Source organism: Rana temporaria, chromosome 2 (genome assembly GCF_905171775.1).
Source record: "Rana temporaria chromosome 2, aRanTem1.1, whole genome shotgun sequence".
Classification (NCBI taxonomy): domain Eukaryota; kingdom Metazoa; phylum Chordata; class Amphibia; order Anura; family Ranidae; genus Rana; species Rana temporaria.
Window position 1 is genome coordinate 381,368,121 of NC_053490.1, and position 19,388 is coordinate 381,387,508.

The 19,388-nt window shown below is 41.9% G+C and overlaps 1 protein-coding gene across 1 annotated transcript in view; it reads right to left on the reverse strand.

Moving 5' to 3' along the window:
• Positions 1 to 6,601: 6,601 nt before the first annotated feature.
• PLCXD2 (phosphatidylinositol specific phospholipase C X domain containing 2) overlaps positions 6,602 to 19,388 on the reverse strand; it is a 49,827-nt gene continuing 37,040 nt past the window's right edge. Inside the window, exons 3-4 of the mRNA XM_040337862.1 lie at positions 10,347 to 10,588; positions 6,602 to 6,935 (exon numbers count right to left, since the gene is read on the reverse strand). Coding sequence (XP_040193796.1) covers positions 6,779 to 6,935; positions 10,347 to 10,588 — 399 coding nt within the window. The 3' untranslated portion in view covers positions 6,602 to 6,778. The remainder of the gene's footprint in view (positions 6,936 to 10,346; positions 10,589 to 19,388) is intronic.

Sequence of the window (19,388 nt, forward strand, 5' to 3'; positions counted from 1 at the left end):
CTATATTTTATACCAATTGGAATTATCTGGTTTGTGGGATAGCATTGCGTCATTGGAGGCTAGGAAGGTTTATAAAGGTACTATAGTTTGCTACCAAAGACCTAATCTTTAGAAGGCATTGTTGCTCTATCTTACAATGACAACAACATTTATCCACAAGAACAGAACTCTTTGACACAGAAATTAAAAAACAGAAGATACGGAAAACGCTGATTTTAACTGTTATTTGGCAATCACAGCATTACTGTAAAAATACAACTGATTTTGATTTTGTTTCTTAGTTTTCTACATACAAAATTATAGTCTAGTATCATGTAGTGTAATGCCGCGTACACACGATCGGTTCAATCGATGAGAATGGTCTGATGGACCGTTTTCATCTGTCAAAACCGATCGTGTGTGGGAGCCATCGGTTATTTAACCATCTGTTAAAAAAAAGCCAACTTGTTTTCAATTTAACCGATGGATTCCTAACCGATAGAAAAAAAATGATCGTTAGTAGGCACGACCATCGGTTAAAAAACTACGCATGCTCAGAATCAAGTCGATGCATGCTTGGAAGCATTGAACTTCGCTTTTTTCAGCACGTCGTCGTGTTTTACGTCACCGCGTTCTGACACGATAGTTTTTTTAACCGATGGTGTTTAGGCGCGACGGACCATCAGTCAGCTTCATCGGTTAACCGATGAAAACGCTCCATCGGTTCATTCTCATCGGATGGACTGATCGTGTGTACACGGCATAAATCTTACCTCGCCTATAAGATTTTACATATTTACAATGGACAATAAAAGAAAAAAAAATACAATAACATGAACCAGGCACCCAGCAGTACAGTATACAAAAATCAAACACCAAGTCTTTAGTAAGTAAAATATGTTATTTTAATTGTATTTAGAGTTATATTTTATTACAAACTTTAAATATCAAGGCATGTACAACTATATTAGTTTATTTACATACACACACACAATACCCAAGATATATAATCAGAAAGACCCATTCTTATGAATATCACAATTAACAAATGTTCTTCTATTTTGTTACAAGTTCACAGAGGCATCCCCAGTATAAGCTCCTAGCATTACCATTGAACAGCCTATTATAGGATTAATTATCTTAAATTATACAACCCACCTAGTAAACGGGAAGATAAAAGTTAAAGTAAAACAAAGGGTCTTTTTTTACTGACTGAAACAACCAGTTACATAGCCTCCATTTTCTAAACTTCACTGGGAAACTGATCGAAGAAAATGTGATGGTTGTTCTAAAAACTTCTCTGAAGTTTTAACAAATTAACAAATTCAACCCCATGGTTCAGATCAGCATATTTGCAAAATATCATAATAAAGTAACACTCAGACTTTGTAATTTACTCAACTAGAAGCTGAGGTCAACCAAACGAAGGCAAAGCAGACAGAGACTCTTCAAATTTGAGTTAATACTAATTGCCTTTTTACCAAACACTTCAAGGCATAAATCCTAGCAGTGTGTAATTTGACAACTATTGTAAAATTTTGTAAACTATTTTTTTTTGGAGAACAGTAGGCAGCATAGGGTAGCAGAGTATACCTTTTATTTTACCAACCTCCTTCCAAAGTACCAACCTCTCCACTGCCGCCTTGGTGCCTATGAGCAGGACTGAACATTGACATATTGGCATGCTTCTGCTCCAGCTTTCAAAAAGTTAACACCTAGGCACTTTAAGGCCCCGTACACACGGTCAGTTTGGTCCGATGAGAATGAACCGAAGTTCATTTTCATCGGACCAAACCGACCGTGTGTATAGGCTATCGATCTGTTTTCCTTCGGTCCAAAATTTTAAAACATGCTTCAAAACCGAACCGATGGACCGCTGCCCCATCGCACCAAACCGATGGTTAGTACAGAAAAGCATTGGTTCAAAACCAGCGCATGCTCAGAATCAAGTCTACGCATGCTTGGAAGCATTGAACTTTCTTTTTTTTAGCACGTCGTGTGTTTTACGTCACCGCGTTCTGACCCGATTAGATTTTGAACTAATGGTGTATACACACATCAGGCCGTCAGGCCACTTCAGCGGTGAACCGATGAAAACTGTCCATCGGACCATTCTCATCGGTTTTGTCCGACCGTGTGTACGGGGCCTCAGGGATCCAAAGAGCTGGAATATGCACTGGCACTCTATGCTGCCTTCTCACTTCTGAAAAAGCTAGCTTACTATTTTGTTATATTTTGCTACAGATTCACTCTAATATACTTTGTGGTGGTGGTGGTGGTGGTAAGAAACATACATTTGTGCATATGTATATGTACATATGGACAGCATGACAATCATGAGCTTTAACAATTCATAAGAGAACTTTCCAAGGAAGGTAGCTCAAAGTGGTCGTATTGTGGCCTTGTATCTGACTTTGTGGTTCAGCAAGGCAACTGTGGTGGAATTGTTTGGCTGATATAGCTTATTTCTCTGCTAAACATAGCTCTAATTTAAAAGGACTAAACAAACCACCCTCAGGCCTCCAAGATTGGTTGAGAACTGTTTCTTGGATTTTGACTGTAGGTTCTCCAGTTTCCAGAAGCATCTGTCCTGAGAGTGAAGCAACTGTCTGCCTTGAAGCACTTCCCTACCACCTTCGCCCCTCTATAGTTTAAATGCCTCCCAAATCTCTGAATAAAAGAAGTATTGATGCTGACAACAGAATTCTAGAATATCCCAATGCAGAGGTCACATGTGTGACTTTGTTCACTGAATATTCTTAAACATGGCTGTTACAAAGTCAGGGGTTCTCCCAAGGCAAGGTTGACTAGGATTGTCTATAGCTGTTCTAAATTAAGCCGGTCATAGACGGTGAGATTTTCTTTCCTGCAACCATGGGCGAGGAATCCCTTCCGCAAAGCTATTATGTTCTCCCTGAGCAGGGAATCTGTCTCGGCTGTGATTACTCACAGTGATTATTGCTAGCGGCTATAGGCACTGGCAATAATCGCATGACAAAATCTGACAGGTTGGTTGTGCCCAAGCTGATCGATCGATCAACTTGGGTACAAAGAGCCTGCCCATACATGGTTTGAATCTTGGCCAGTCACTGCTAAACCGGCTGAGATTCAAAGCGTCTATGGCTGGCTTAAGAATTAGTGGACACTGTAAAACTTAAAACAAATTTTCTAGTGTCCATAATATTTTTCAAAATTATTTCTGGTTGACATCTGTTTACAGCAATTGAAGTTGATGTATTTTTAAGATTCCAATCTCTGTGAGTGTCAGGCCCCGTACACACGTCCGAGAAACTCGACGGGCAAAACACATCATTTTGCTCGTCGAGTTCCTTGTGAAGCCGCCGAGGATCTCGGCGAGCCAAGTTTCCTCATTGACTAACGAGGAAATAGAGAACATGTTCCCTATTTGGCCCGACGAGATCCTCGTCGGTTTCCTCGGCCGAAAGTGTACAGACGACCGGGTTTCTCGGCAGAATACGGCTCCGATCGAGTTTCTGGCTGAATTCTGCCGAGAAACTCGGTCTTGTGTACGGGGCCTAACACTTATTTTAGTCTAGTAAATTGTCATACTGCTGCACTTAGTTGGCACTGCTCTCTTCCTTCTCCTCTCTGAACATTCCAATCCCAGCCTGATCATTGTAAGCCAAACGTCAGGGTTTACTTGGAATGCTTCTCTTCACTTATTTAAATAACCTATTATGCTTAATATTGTCTTGCTGTGTATTTGTTCAAAAAACACCACTGCTTTATAAAGAGAGAGAAGGGGAAAGTGAAAGATTAAATGGAGGTTGGGGGGGGGGGGGGGACACAACACTTTGGTATAATTATTACAAAACTGAAAGCATATTCTTGGCCTTTTATGATAGGACAGAACTGTAAACTATGACATTATGAGAGAAAGTAGACAACACTTGCCCCCATTTATCTTGGGTCAGGTCAGAGTTTGGCACCAGCTGTGACAGTTAAAAGTCTAATACTTTGTGGGAGACTTTTTCCGTGCGTCTTAGCATATAAATCTCAGCATATGTGTGCCACGTCCTTCCATATTTCATATGTAAAAAGACTTTTAGGAAATTGAAATACATTTACTTTACTTGACACTTCACACAAATTTGACTTTCATTAAAAAATACAAAATTACATTTTACTGTATGGCATGGTTTTGGATCAGAATGTGAACAATATTAGGCATTTAAAAAAATCCACATGCATTCCTTAGACTTTACTGTTTTATAAACAACTGTCTAATTCAAGTGTATTTAAATACAAATTGTAAATCAAGTCTTAGGGGATGCCCACATAAATACAATAAAGTAAGGAAGCATGCTGCTCTTCTTTTTTTTTTTTTTTCTTTTTATAAAGAATGATTATTTATTTGAAAGTTTTGTAACAGAAACTAAGAAAAACATTTATTTTCAAAAACTTCAGTTTTTTTTTTATATAGTAGCAAATAATACATTTAATACCACCAAAAGAAAAGCTCTGTCTGTCTCAAAACTGATATTAACCACTTATCTACCGCCTGCCGTCAAATGACGGCGGGAGGCAGACCCCATTGTTCTGGGTGGACGTCATATGACGTTGCGCCCTTTTAAGCCACTAGGGGGCCCGATGCACGTGCCCGGCAGCCGCGATTGCCCAGTAACTGAGCAGGACTGTGGATCGGTGTGGATAGCTGCTGCGTATTTGGAAAGGGCAAGGACTTTTTAACACAAAACAGTGCTATTTAGTTTTTTTTTGGTTCAATATACTTCAATGGAGAAGCTGCAGAAAAGCATGTAATGTGTTTTTGCGGCAATTTGTGTTTTGTAATCTTCCCAACAACAAATTGGCCCCAAAAAAATTAGAAATGCTTATTTTTGTTAAGGCTATTATCCGATTAATCGAAACAAATATTGGCCAAGTAATCGATTATGAAAATAATCGTTAGTTGCAGCCCTAATATATATATATATATATATATATATATATATTGTCTAATATTTATTTTATATTAACAGAGTATCACTTTCTATTACTTAATTTAAGTAGCAGCAGCTGATTCCCTATGGTTACTTCTCTGACATTGCACACAAATGTATCATTTGGCATTTCCACTTTCTCAGTGCTTAGTTGCCAGCCCCTACTCATTTTGATCAAGAAGGAAGCATATGGAAGTCTTTATCTGTACTGACATCTTGGAATAAAAATAAAATATTATTCCCTTTTATTTTGTTTCATACATCAAGTTCTTGGTAGCTTTTGCACAATTGTTTTTTGGCCAACAGTGTCATCACCTTTTTACATATTCCCCACATTTGGGTTATTTAGCAGCATGCATTCTGGTGAGAAAAACTGATGTTTATATCTTATATTTTTATATCAATCATACAGCACAATTGGACTTATTTATTTAGGCATTGGGGGTTATTTACGAAAGGAAAATCCACTTTGCACTACAAGTGCACACTACAAGTGCAAAGTGCACTTGTAATTGCACTGAAAGTGCATTTGGAAGTGCAGTCGCTGTAAATCTGAGGGGGACATGCAAGGAAAATAAAAAACAGCATTTTAGCTTGCACATGATTGGATAATAAAATCAGCAGAGCTTCCCCTTATTTTTGATCTTCCCTTCAGATTTACAACGATTGCACTTCCAAGTGCACTTTCAGTGCAATTTCAAATGCACTTATGGGCCCAGATTCACAGAGAGCATGGCGCACATTACGCCACTGTAGAATAACCAATGTACGCTACGCCAACGCAGTGCAGAGAGGCAAGCATGGAATTCAGCAAGCCAGTGCTCCCAACGCTGCGCCAGCGCGGTGTGGGTTTCAAAGGCTTACGCCGGCGTAGGTGGAAGTGGGCGTGACCCATGCAAATGAGGCGTGACCTCATGCAAATGATGGGCCGAGAGCCAGACAGATACGTATCACGAACTGCACATGCGCCGTGACGTGGACGCATCCCCCTGCGCCTGCTCACAACCACATCGGAACGACTGCCTAAACTACGCCGGATCACTGCGTACGGCGTGAACGTAACCTACGCCCAGCCAGACACACGTCCAACGTAAAATATGCCAGCTTGTGTTCCCTGGTGCAGACCTTTGCATGTCTGCTGCTGGGTTGCAACTCCTTTATGGGGAATAACTTTACGCTGGACGTACAACTTACGCACACCTCGCGTAGCCTGCGTCGGGCGCACGTACGTTTGTGAATCGCCGTATTTCCCTCATTTGCATGTTTGAATGGCTAATCAATGGGAGCGGCACCATGCTTCCAGCCTAAATGTCTGCCCACTCTACGCCGGCGTAAGCAAGATACGTTGGCGGGGTGTAGCCTGTTTTTAGGCGCATCTTAGTTTGTGGAAATGGCGCACAGATACAACGGCGTAACTTGTTATACGTCGGCGTAAGTGCTTTGTGAATCTGGACCGTAGTTTGCACTTGTAGTGCAAAGTGGATTTGCCTTTCGCAAATAACCCCCATTGTGAAGGTCAGCAGTATGCAGTCACCCATAGCATTCAATCTAATTTCATCTTATCACTCTGTTTGTGTTTAGCCTATTGAAAGCTGACATCTAATTAACTGGCATGTATGTTGCTCTATTAACTCATAAATGAGAAAAGAACATTCTAGTAATCGATATCCAAAGATGATCTTTATATAGTAAACATGAAAAATGAAAATGCAAGAAAGAGGTAGATGTATTTCTAAATACCAGGAACAGCAATGATAAGAATATTATCTTGTCTCATGTTATATTCCATATTGCGTCTTCGCCACACAAATAAATAAATACAGAGCTGATGTTTTTTGCTAACTGTCGTCTTTTTTGTTTCTTAGTAGAAGATAGTTTAGTCCAATTACTGTCTCGGCAAAGTCAACCAGTTCTACAAAATCCGATGTAATGATATTAACACCCATGGCACCTGGCCTCTGCATCTTCACCCAGTTCAATATCATTGGAAGATTCCTAGGGAAAAAAAGACATAGTGACACAACATAATACATACAAATTGTGTAACCGTCATATCCTGTATGTTAAAAAGGCATGCTATAAGATATGTAAATAATGGTGCACTTATTCAACACGTCACCAGCTCCACCCGATACACCTTGTGTCACTTGTCACCTGACGTCTTCAAAGGTATTGGACTTTGAAGAAGTCACATGACAGGAGACGCAACGCGTCGGGTAGAGCTGGTGACATAATTTCCGGTGTCTCATACATCGGAATTAGCAGTGAGGAGCTCGCATTTTGGATACAATACTTGCATTTATACAAGATGTGGAAAGTGTGAGTGCACGATTCTCATGTTTTAAATCAATCACATTTTAAATGAACTCTTCTTATATATTTTGAGCAACATTTGAGAAATCGTTTTCCAAAGAGAGCATGTGTCCTTTATTATTGGAGCTGATGTTCCTGACTATCGAGGATCTTCCTATACTTTTAAACAAGGCTTGAATAGACCCTGGTGGGTCTCTCTGTGAGGTTAGCGGCCAATTCACTCAAAGGTGGTGGTGATGATTGCACATTTATGTTAAAGCACGTATTGGATTTTTACCTGCAAGTGAGAGGGATATCTGCTTACTTCAGAATCATCACAATTCTTGGACTTTCTTTGCATAGTTGGACTTTTATTGTGGTTTTTAAATTTTGCATTTACATTTACTTAATTTGTGGAGTTTTTAGTGTTGTATCGTTTTTAGTCTTCAATAAGCGCACCATTATTTGCATATCTTATTAATTGATGAGTGTATGTTCACTTACTGAATCGGAGCAGCTGTTTTTGGTCACTTAAATTTAATTCACAGTTTGAAGTACATTTGCATAGCAGTGCAGAGGTTTTTCCTATAAATTATTTATTTGTGCATGCTATGTTGCGATATGGGTTATGGGTCCTGTTATGGTTATAAGGACCTTCACAAATCCTGGACTAAGCTGTATTGATTAGCTTTAGTCTTGTCAATAATATATGGTACCTAGATTACAAAACCAGTTGTTACTTACAACTTCTTTGGCAAGTAAAACATTCCCTATATTTAAATATTTTTCATATGTTTGTCTGGCATTTAGCTTTAAAGTCTAAAGCTGGCCATACACCATCCAATTTTCTTATTCAATTTCCTTTAGATTTACCTTTAACTGTGTATAAGAGGGGCCTGCCTGATTGCATACAAATGGAAAGTGTTTAGATTTGACCTTCTATTATATGGTTTTGGTAAATCTAAAGGAAATCTATAGAAGAAAGTTTTACAATGTATGGCCAGCCTTAGTCCATCAGAACCCACTAATTCTGCATTGGGTAAACAAAGTACAGAATGGATTATTCCTTTAAAGTCTGCATCCCCCTCTAGCGTTTAAAATGGAGTGGTCCTCTCTATTTATGTATTATGAAGACCAGACACACCAGAAATTAACAATCTGAAAGGATTGGGGGATACAATATATAGCTTGCCTAGGTAAGCAGTCATTTTTCACAATCGCCACTAAATGTAAATATCTTGGTTTACTTTAATGTTTCAGTTTGAATAATGCTGTTGTAAAGCAATACAAGCACCAATGACGTGGAGTTAATCTCAATGCAATCTTTTGTCAAGACAGGGTTGTCAGGGCTGGGCTCCGCCCTTCCTTCTCTGAACTGGCCGCTCAGCTTCCGGCTAATTGCTAGCTTCTATCTCTCCACAGTGACTCAACCGGTTGATTATATCCTGCTCATCAGTCCTGCCTACTTAACCACTTGCCGCACGCCCTATTACAAAATGACGGCGGCAAAGTGGTTTCAATATCCTGACTGGACTCTGACGGAGACTCTTTACCACGTGATCAGCCGTGTCCAATCACGGCTGATCACGATGTAAACAAGTAGAGCCGGTTATCGGCTTTTCCTCACTCGCGTCTGTCAGACGCGAGTAGAGGAGAGCCGATCAATTATCAGCACAGCCCCCCCGAGGATGCCCACACTAGACCACCAGGGATACCACTAGATCACAAGGGATGCCACCAGACCACCAGGGATGCCCACCACCAGGTATGCCACCCTAGACCACCAGGGATGCCAATCAGTGCCCACAATGGATGCCAATCAGTGCCCACAATGGGCATCACTGATTGGCAGGCATTGTTGTTTGGCACTGATTGGCATCCATAAGTACAATATAATACAGTACATCCGTGCCACCTATCAGTGTCCATCCATGCCCATCCGTGCCACCTATCAGTGCCCATCCATGCCCATTCGTGCCACCCATCAGTGCCCATCCATGCCACCTATCTGTGCCCATCCGTGTTGCCTATCCGTGCCCATCCATGCCGCCTATCTGTGCCCATCCGTGCCATCTATCTGTGCCCATCCATGCCGCCTATCTGTGCCCATCCGTGCTGCCTATCAATGCCCATCCATGCTGCCTATCAGTGCCCCATCAGTGCTACATATTAGTGCCCATCAGTGCCCATCAATTTCACCTCATCAGTGCCACCTCATCGGTGCCCATCAGTGCCGCCTTTTCAGTGCCCGTCAGTGCAGCCCCATTAGTGAAGGAGAAAATTTACTTATTTACAAAGTTTTGTAACGGAAACAAAAAAAAGCATTTGTTTTTCAAAATGTTCGGTCTTTTTAAAAAAAAAATGCAGAAAATAAAAATCCCAGAGGTGATCAAATACCACCAAAAGAAAGCTCTATATGTGGGAACAAAATTATACAAATTTAGTTTGGGTACAGTGTAGCATGACCACGCAATTGTCATTCAAAGTGCAGGAAGGTGTATAAGTGCCCTGTATGGAAGTTGTTAAGCTGTCCAGCCCAGATGATCTTTGCCTTTGCCTTGGTCAACATCACAGAGACTATCTCCTGAGTTCCTGTTAAAGACTTGCTTGGCTGACATTCCTTCTGGCTCCAGAGCCTGCTTGTTATTCCACTACGCTGATCCCTGGCTTCCTGACTTTATGGCTTGTCTGACTATCCATTCCGGTTACCGAAATTTGTCGATGTTTTGACTACGTTTGTTCTATTTACTTTTATTATTAAACAAGTGTGATTTAACTGTACTTCTGTCTCAGTCTGATTCATGGTTTCTGACAAGGGTCTGAGGGAAGTTTTTTTATTTTTCACTGCAATTTTTCTTTAGGCTAGTAGCTTTACATTGAGGGGAGCTAATTAATAGAGATGACATCAATATTAGTGAAATGTCTGTCTAATTTATGATGCTTGGTAAAATTTGAAATAATCAGCTTTTGAAATGCATGTTTTGCTTTTGGATATATAAAATGTCTCATTAAATTGTAGTAAACAGTTTGTTTCATATGTATATTTTTTAATAAATAAGCAAATATAACTGATATTGGTTTACCCAGTGCAATGGATGGTATTTTAACATTTACCTGTGGACAAGAGTATTTTTTAATCCAGCTTTCAGTCCTCTTACAATGGTTTTAACTTGCGGGGTTAGAATAGCTTGTGATACATGAAAAGTCCCTCGCTTAGACCGTTCTCCAAGAGTTGTTTCTAGAAACTGAAGCAGCTTGTGAACGTTGGTTGTGTTTGCCCAGGGTGCTGGCATTTTATTTCCTGCCCATAAAAAGGGGTACTCATTCCATAAATTGTAGTGGTAGAAAACCAAAACCTTAAAAAAAACAAAATAAAAACATTTTAAAAAACATCCACATTCTTGCATATATAACAGAAGATGTATATATTATTAAGTGAGAAAGCAAAGGATACAAAAGCTAAGAGGTATAGGGTGAAAGTGTCGCCTTGTGTAGTGCTTTCCTAAGTGTACCCCTAAGTAGGCCAGAGGAGTAAGATGATTCTGTGTCGAAGAAGAAAGATAGTAGTAGCATGGCTAAGCACCTCCATCATCTTTTATAGGCTATTAAGGAGACATATGTACTGGAGGTAGAAGAAGAAGAAGAAGAAGAAAATGCTGCCTAGGAACAAATGTAGTTAGTGTAGTCAGGAGAGCCTCCTTATGGTTTGCCAAAATTGCCAGGCCATAGACTTGTCCATTTTCCCACGTGTTATCACAAACGCTGGTGTGATGTTATAGTTGCTTGTGAATTGCTACAATTTCCTATGTATATGTACTGCAACAGGTAATTACTATTACACCATCAATAGCAGACCATGGCAACTGGTACACCACATTTTCTTTTTGTGGCTAACACCATATGCTACATCACACATGCCACCTAGCAGTTAAATATGTTTGAATGGCATATGTTGTGTGCTACTATTCATCTCTGCCCCACACAAAGTGATTTAAAAGTTCCCAGGTATGCACATAGGCTCCCCGCTTTAGATTACAATCAAAATTGCATGGCCTACACAATTCTATGTTATAATCTTATTGCCCCATACTGTCAACAAGTACAGGTGTAGATTTCTTCAAGCTGAACAATATAGATTTTTGGCTGCAGGCTAAATGGGGGGAAAAAACATGCTAACAGATTGGATGGATGAGGCCTATGGGCTATTGTATCCTGACAGCTGGCACCACCAGGCCCGTCGGAACAGGACAGGCAAAGCAAGCAACTGCTTGGGGCCCCAGCCCTATAAGTGCTGCAGCCTCCTCCTGCAGTCCGGCCGGGTACCGTAGCCGCGCGGTACAGGAGATTCAGTGTCCTGTTTCCGGCCGGACTGACAGGAAGTGCACACACTCAGTGCTCACTTCCTTTTAGTCCGGCCGGGAAGTAGAAGTACTACCCGGTTTATATACACTTCATATCAAATTGATAAAAAAAATGCTTACACAGCGCCCCTAGGCCCCCCCGCTTATCATCTTGCTTGCAAGCAATGACGGAAGTACATCTCGGTGTTCGGCGGCAGGTGTCCCCCCCTCTACTTAAAACTCACAACACCCCGCCCCCCGATTCTTGCTTGGGGCCCCCAAATTCCTTCAAACGGCCCTGGGCACCTGTCAGAATACTTAAACAGTGGCTGTTTGGATACAGGCGCTGTTAGGCCATTAATATTCCACCAATTCCTTCAACAAAAGCCAAATGCAAAAACAACTTTTATCAGTCACAGCATTACCAACAGGGCCTCCCACTGAGTTAATTTCAGTCAATTCATGCGTGTATGGCATAATTTAAGAGAGAAGGACTTTTTTGCTGAAAAATAATGTGCTAGCCCTCAGAGGGGGGTTTATTATGCAAGTTACTAACAGAATAAGGCCCAATAATTGGTCCGCCTGTCATTTAGAAACTGATCAGTAACCAATTCTGTGTGTCTTTGCAGTCTTTGCACTTGTAGTCCAAGACAGATGGAATTAATAATCTTGCTAACATATTTGACAGATTTAGCATTGCAATAGATTTGCATGTAAAACATGTAAACAACTAAGAATTCTCCTGTGGTATGTTAACAATTGGCACAGTGCTAGCAGTACAGTGAGGAATGTATGCATCAAACTGTGATCTAACATAAATCTGTCTTATACCATGTTTTATTCTTCTGGATTTTTAATGTCTGCACTGCAGCATTCCTCTCCCAGAGGAAAATGTACCCTGGTCATGCAGGCAAATGTGTTTGTGGAACAAGGAACCTTTGTACGTAATCAATTTGCGCAAAGTACCTTATTGTAGATTCTAGTGGCGAGTAGGGATCTGACTGGAATGGAATCAGCACCATAACACACAAAAAAGACACATTTGTTCCCTACATTTTCATCAAAGGAGGAAAGGGTTAAAATCCCTATCAGGTTTGTATAGCTGTCTCTTTACCTTTCATTTGGTCCTGGTGATCATTGTCACCAAAACAAAAAATGAGGGTAAATACAAAACTTTAGAGTTGTTACTGGAACAAGGGATAATAAAGCTTACAATGGGGGAATAAGTAAAAGGAAATTTCCCTAACAAGTGTGGGGGGAAGTGTAGAGTGTAGTGTGTTTGCATTTTCTGAGCACCTGGTCTGGAGCAAGTATGCAGATCAGGAGTTCTGACTTAATTCAGACTTTCCTGGTCTGGTAACTTCAGCCATGGCTAGACAGCTAGCACTCGAGGGAGGTCACAAATGGCAGTATCCTTTAAGCCTGACATTCTCTATTATTGGCCCTTTATACATCATTCTGGAGATAAAGCCTTGTCAATGTAGCTAAGATTGCCTGCATATTCAGGAGACACTTTTCAGCACTTGCTACAGTGAGACTGTTCCCTCCTAGTGCTCAGCCTGGACTTCATGTCATAACATCCTGAAAACAGAGTTTCTAGGACCTAAAAGTGAAGCAAAGCATCTCTCGGGACCACAGCCTGGTTCTGCAAGCAAAGACTCATGCGGTGGACTATGCTGCGGCCTGGTTGCGGCCTACGCTACAGGAAGAGAGAGTCGGTTGCATCTGCTGCCAGCCACATCTGATTGCTCAGCGGGAGCCTGGAGGCCACCCTCATCAGATCCACATCAGATCCATCTGAGCTAGACTCTGCAGAGATTGGTGAGCGGGCACTTGCCCATTCTATACCAAAGGACACTGCATGCAGACACTGTTGTCTTATTCACTCTACTAAGCTTGCAAGGGGATCCTTGTCACACTTTAATTCACACTGAGAGAATCTAGTGTACATCTTGTATGTCAAGAGTACATTGTTCACATTTTAAAGAGCTAGCTGAAGACAATAGCCTTCCTCTACAAAGGACTACAGAATACCCCCGCCCACACACACACACACACAAGGCATAAGAACAATTGGTGTCTACCTAGTCCCTATAAAAACCAAGTACCTATTTGTTACAGACTAGTTATAAAAAACGTTAAAGTATTTTTCTTAGTGTGATTTGAGGGTTTACACATTTCTGGGACTGTGGTGTCAGGGGATTAAAGGGAGGGGTTTGACAGAAGCCTAGTCACTCTTCTACCCTTTTTAGACCTGTAACCATAGACTCCATACAGGGTTAAGTACTGCTGGTTATATGTTCTTGGCATGTTCTATATCCTAATTGGGTTTGCCATCAGCTCACTGATTGTGAATCACCTATTGTATGTTCCAAACACTTTGTTGTTTAATTAACTGCTATAATTCTTTCAGTAAACAAATATAACTGGTCTACTTTACATGTGCATGTGCCTTTATATTCTTGTGCCTTTAAATTCTTTGCTATTTACCAAAATGTCAGAACTCAGAGTGTAGGAGGCGTCGGAGGACTTGCAAGGTCAAGGCAACCAATGGGGTGAATAATCTTTGAGCAGCCCCCACCGAGGCAGCGTTAAATATGGGATACTCCTCATAGGTTATTTGAGCAAGTCGTGTGAAGAGCCGAGAGATGATAGAAGAATGGCCACCACCTGGGGGCGAGAGCAGGTTGGTCAACTGGAGTTGTGTACGGTGGTGGGAATACATGGCAATGGGTGGGCTGAAAAAAAGGTCCGCCAGTTAGTGAGAAATGCTGTACTGGACAATAGGGCCCAGCTTGTGGACATGAGAGTTGAGCCTGATGGTGACTGCTCTTACGCCCTGTTGGAGTGGCAGGTGAGTATACTGGCCAGGTTTCAGAAAGATGTTGTGAGCTTGGCCATAGATTTGGATGTCCAAGTAATAACATTACTGTCAGCTGGAGATCCAGAGGAACAGTGCTCTCAGTTCGGGTCAGTAGGCCCAGTTTCTGAAGATGCTGATGTCCCAGCTATTGACATGCCACCTGCCTCTTTCTATGCTGACATGAGTAAACTAGTCGAAAGCCTGGTAAAGAACAGTACCATTTCAGCCCATCAAGGGTACAGAAAGCTGCAGTTCTTCTCAGTCCGTATTCCCACCGCTGGAGGAGAAGAAGGGTTTGAGGGCTGAATGGATCAAGCCTTACAAGCAGTAGAAGAGTGTAGTGTGCCAGAAGTGGTGAAGAGACAGAGTTAGAGTCTCAGAAGCCCCACGGCAGATGTCATACAGAGTCTGCAGAGGGAAAAGCTGGACTGTGAACATGGATTACATTGAGGCCCTGTGTGCTGTTTATGGTAGAGTGGATAAACTGTCTGATCTGATGTACAAGTTCAAGCACAGACACCAATACAAGGGAGAAAGACTGTCTGATTATGTTGACAGAGTGGACCGGATTCTACAACAGATCATTCTTAAGAAGGGAATCAACCCTCGGGATGCTGACAAAGTCAGGCTTGAAAGAATTTTGCAGGGAGCCAGGCCCAACCACCCAATCATATTATGATTGCTACTCAAAGGGACGTAGGTGGTCCCCACCTATACGGAACTCATGAAACTAGTCAGAGAGAAAAAAGGGAAGGTGGAGACATTGACACCCTGGCAGTAGTATACCCTAAGCCCCCTGGGAGCTGATTGGAACTAACACTGAACGGGGGAGAAGATTGTTAGTCCCACTGATAGCTAAAGATGGTACCAACGGAGGAGGTTGGAAGACTGTGGAGATTGGCAGCCTTCCACAGACAACTGCTCTGCCTCACTCCCTGTCACAGGTCAGCCACTCCGATCCTGCAGCTCCTGACAGAGGGAGAAGCAGGATGATTCAGCTCTTACACACACAGTGTGGCCTCTTGTGTTAACCCGGCCGGGAGAGCAAATGGGGGAGGACGGACGGCACAGCTGTGCTCGTGACCGCGACAGCAGGAGAACTATTCTAAGGCAGCGTGGGATTCAGCGGCAGCTGCTTTTGCCCTGCTTTAAAGACGGCCTTGAACCCGCCCCCTCTCACACTCCGCCCAGGGCACCCTCCCCTTCTGCCCACCCCTTGTACCGTCTCTGGGTTTGACGGAAGCCTAGTCACTTCTCTACCCTTTTTGGGCCTGTTACCATAGACTACATACAGGGTTAAGATGCTATGTATATATTCTTGGAGTGTTCTAATTGCTTATTTCCTAATTGAGTTTTCCATCAACTCATTGATTGTAACTCATCTATCGTATGTTACAGTACAAACTCTTTGTTGTTGAATTCATTGCCATAAGTCTATCAGTAAGCAAATACAACTGGTCCACTTTACATGTGTGCCTTTAAATTCTTTGCTATTAACCAAAAATGTCAGAACCCAGAGTGTCAGAGGTGTCGAAGGACTTGCAAGGTCAAGGCAATGAGTGGGTTACAGAATCTTTGAGCACCCCCCACAGGGGTAGCGCTACATCAGTGACTTCCTGAACACACAATCATTCTATTATCATAGACAGCAATGGATTTTATTTACGGTCCATAATCCAATGACATCAAGTTTTTCATAATATACCTTGGCAGGGCGTTTGATGTGTGTCAGTAGCAACAAAGCTCTTAACTGTCCCTCTGACCCTCTTTCTTTCTCAGTTGTCCCTCTTTCTGATTTGATAGGCCTCTATAAAATGTATTATTTAAATATCAAAATGCTTTAGTAAACTGTTTATCTAACTGCATAATTATTGAATTTGTTATTTAGAAAATTTGGTATAAAGGAAGAGTAGTTGTGAAGGTATGAGGAATGAAGTTGTGAAGGTATGGAAACAAGGTGAAGGTTTAAACAGTTTTACATTCTGGAACTTGTGGCAAAGTCTTGAAGGTAACAGCTATTGGATTTAATCGTTTAATAATTTCGATCAACCCATCTATTCGGTTAAAGACAGAAAACTACTTAGGATTATGTTGCACCCTATTCTGCACCCTATTCTGCTAGATACCTACCTTTTAATTTAATTACTGATTTTATATTGGGTGTGTACTAAATTCATCAACTTGAATGTTAACTAGACCTTTTGCTCCACTTCTCCAGATGCTCCAGAATCCTGGAGATGCAAACTCGTCTCTCTAATTATTGCCAAAAAGGAGTTATACTGTTTCAGAGACTGATAGGATTGAGTCCGTGTACCTTGCCATGGATTTAGGCTGCACAAGCTGTTCGATTTAAGAGTTAATTAGTAGCAGCCCTCGTGACAGATCAAGGAACGTGTTGCTAGAGGTGAGGAAAGCTGACAAACTGTATAAATGCAAACTAGTAATACATATGATATCAAAGTGTCACTGTGGGCAGATGACTGATGCTAACCCAGCAATAATTGCTGCAGGGATAATGTGTGAAAATATATTTGTCTAGAACACTGGAGCAGTTTAGTGATGGTGACTTAAACATATGCCATCCAAAGTAACACAAAATGAGCTGAAATGAATAGAAAAGTACCATCATACTGCATATATTTTTTTGAGCATGAAGATGAGCTATCATACAAGCTGAATAAAATCCCACTGATATTACATCCTAATTGCCACTTAACCTATTGTAACAGCCTCTTCCCATCCCAATAATTGCAAGCAATGTGTTCAGCTGAGCATCCCTTATAATGAATATTTAAAATCTCTGCAAAGGTGTCTGATGCTTAAAGCACTTGCTATTTATATATAGATCTTTTTCAACATGCTGGAACATGTGTGTGTACGTGAGCACTGACGTGAGCACTTAGGGCCAGATTCACAAAAGAGATACGACGGCGTATCTCCTGATACGCCGTCGTATCTCTGAGATCCGCCCGTCGTAACTATGCGCCTGATTCATAGAATCAGGTTACGCATAGATCTCACAAAGATCCGACAGGTGTAATTGACTTACACCGTCGGATCTTAGGCTGCAATTCTAGGCCGGCCGCTAGGTGGCAATTCCATAGCGGTCGGCGTAGAATATGCAAATGACTAGTTACGCCGATTCACGAACGTACGCTTTGCCCGTCGCTCTAAATTTACGTTGTTTCCGTCGAGATACACAGCGTAAAACTAAGGCTGCCCTCTAGGTGGTCTAGCCAATGTTAAGTATGGCTGTCGTTCCCGTGTCAAAATTTGAAATTTCACGTCGTTTGCGTAAGTCGTCCGTGAATGGCGCTGGACGCCATTTACGTTAATGTCGAAACCATTGACGTCCTTGCGACGTCATTTAGCGCATTGCACGTCGGGTAATTTTAGGGACGGAGCATGCGCAGTACGTTCGGCGCGGGAACACGCCTAATTTAAATGGTCCCCGCCCCATTTGAATTAGGCGGGCTTGCGCCGGGCGGATTTACGCTACGCCGCCGCAAGTATACAGGCAAGTGCTTTGTGAATCAAGCACTTACGCTGAAAACTTGCGGCGGTGTAACGTAAATGGGATACGTTACGCCGCCGCAGCGTAGCCGGATTCTATGTGAATCTGGCCCTATGTGTCCTTCTGTGAATATGTCCTTTGCAATATGGAGAGAGAGAAGTCCAGGTGACTTCTGGCCATTGCCCCTAGAGAGTCTACTTACAAAAGCTGAGCTTTAAATGCATTACAATGCATTCACCACCTCACTATTCGTCCTCCTTAATTGTTTTCACCCCCCCAGTTGTAACAAATTCCTTGGACTTTACACTCAGTCACTGTTGCCCAACCTGCTGACAAAGCCAGAACCCCATGTCTGTATCATGGGGTTGTATCCTTCATTCCTGTAGCTTTGCCACTCCTCCACTGTACCCAAGTCTTTACAGTTCAGCCAGTTTCCCACTGTGTGCCAATCTTCACTCACAGTACAGTATTTTTCCACATAGCCCATATTCATGCAGCTCAGATAGTCCTCCACTGTGCCCAGGCCCCAAAAATCAGCCACTCCTCTAATGATTCCCATAGCTCATAGAGTCATCCAGATCCTGACAGCCCTGACGTTTTTTTCACTGCGTGGTAATAAAAATTAGGCAGCGCTCTCCTATGCCCCAATCCCTTTTGCTTAGCCACTATTCCACTCAATCTTCATATCTCAACCAGACCTCCAAAGTGCAGAGATTCCTGCAGCTCTGCCACTTTTCTACCATGCCTCAATCCTGGCAGCTTAGCCATTTCCCACTGTGTTCTGATCGATGAAACTTAGACATTCTTCTACTGTACCCTAATTTGGCCAGTTCAGCCACACCCCAACAGAACTCCAAGCTCCGCAGTTTAGTCACTTCTCCAGCAAGCTCCAATCTCTACAGCTCACCCAGTTTTTCAATATATTTACAAGCTCAGCCAGTCTTCCAACATGCCCTTTCACTATTTGTTTCTCACACTGCTAATATTTCTTATCATTTACCTGCTTGTCTGCTAAGCCCTTTGTAGCTCATATTATTGTTGGATTCAGTTATCTACTTTATTGGGCATATTATATTCTTTAAAATATCTCCTATTTTTACTCACACTAGTCCTTGCGTTATTCTTAATGGACCCCTTCTTTTTCCAAGGACTTTTGACAATCTGTGATTTTAATTTTGTTTAGGTCCCCTGCCTCTTTATATTCCTTTTTTTCATCAGCCAGTTGTCTATTTCCTCCAATTATCCTAACCCAATCTACAATCAGCTTCTTCACTCTCTTCCTCTCATAGGCTCAGTCGTCTCCCATTTGCCTCTTCTCCCAGTGGTCCATGATCATCTGCCAGATCCCTCTTACCCCACCTCCTCTACCTTCTTCACCCTTACCACAAGTAGCTTCCACTCTTTCTCCCCACTATGATAAGTTTAGATGGCACATCTTA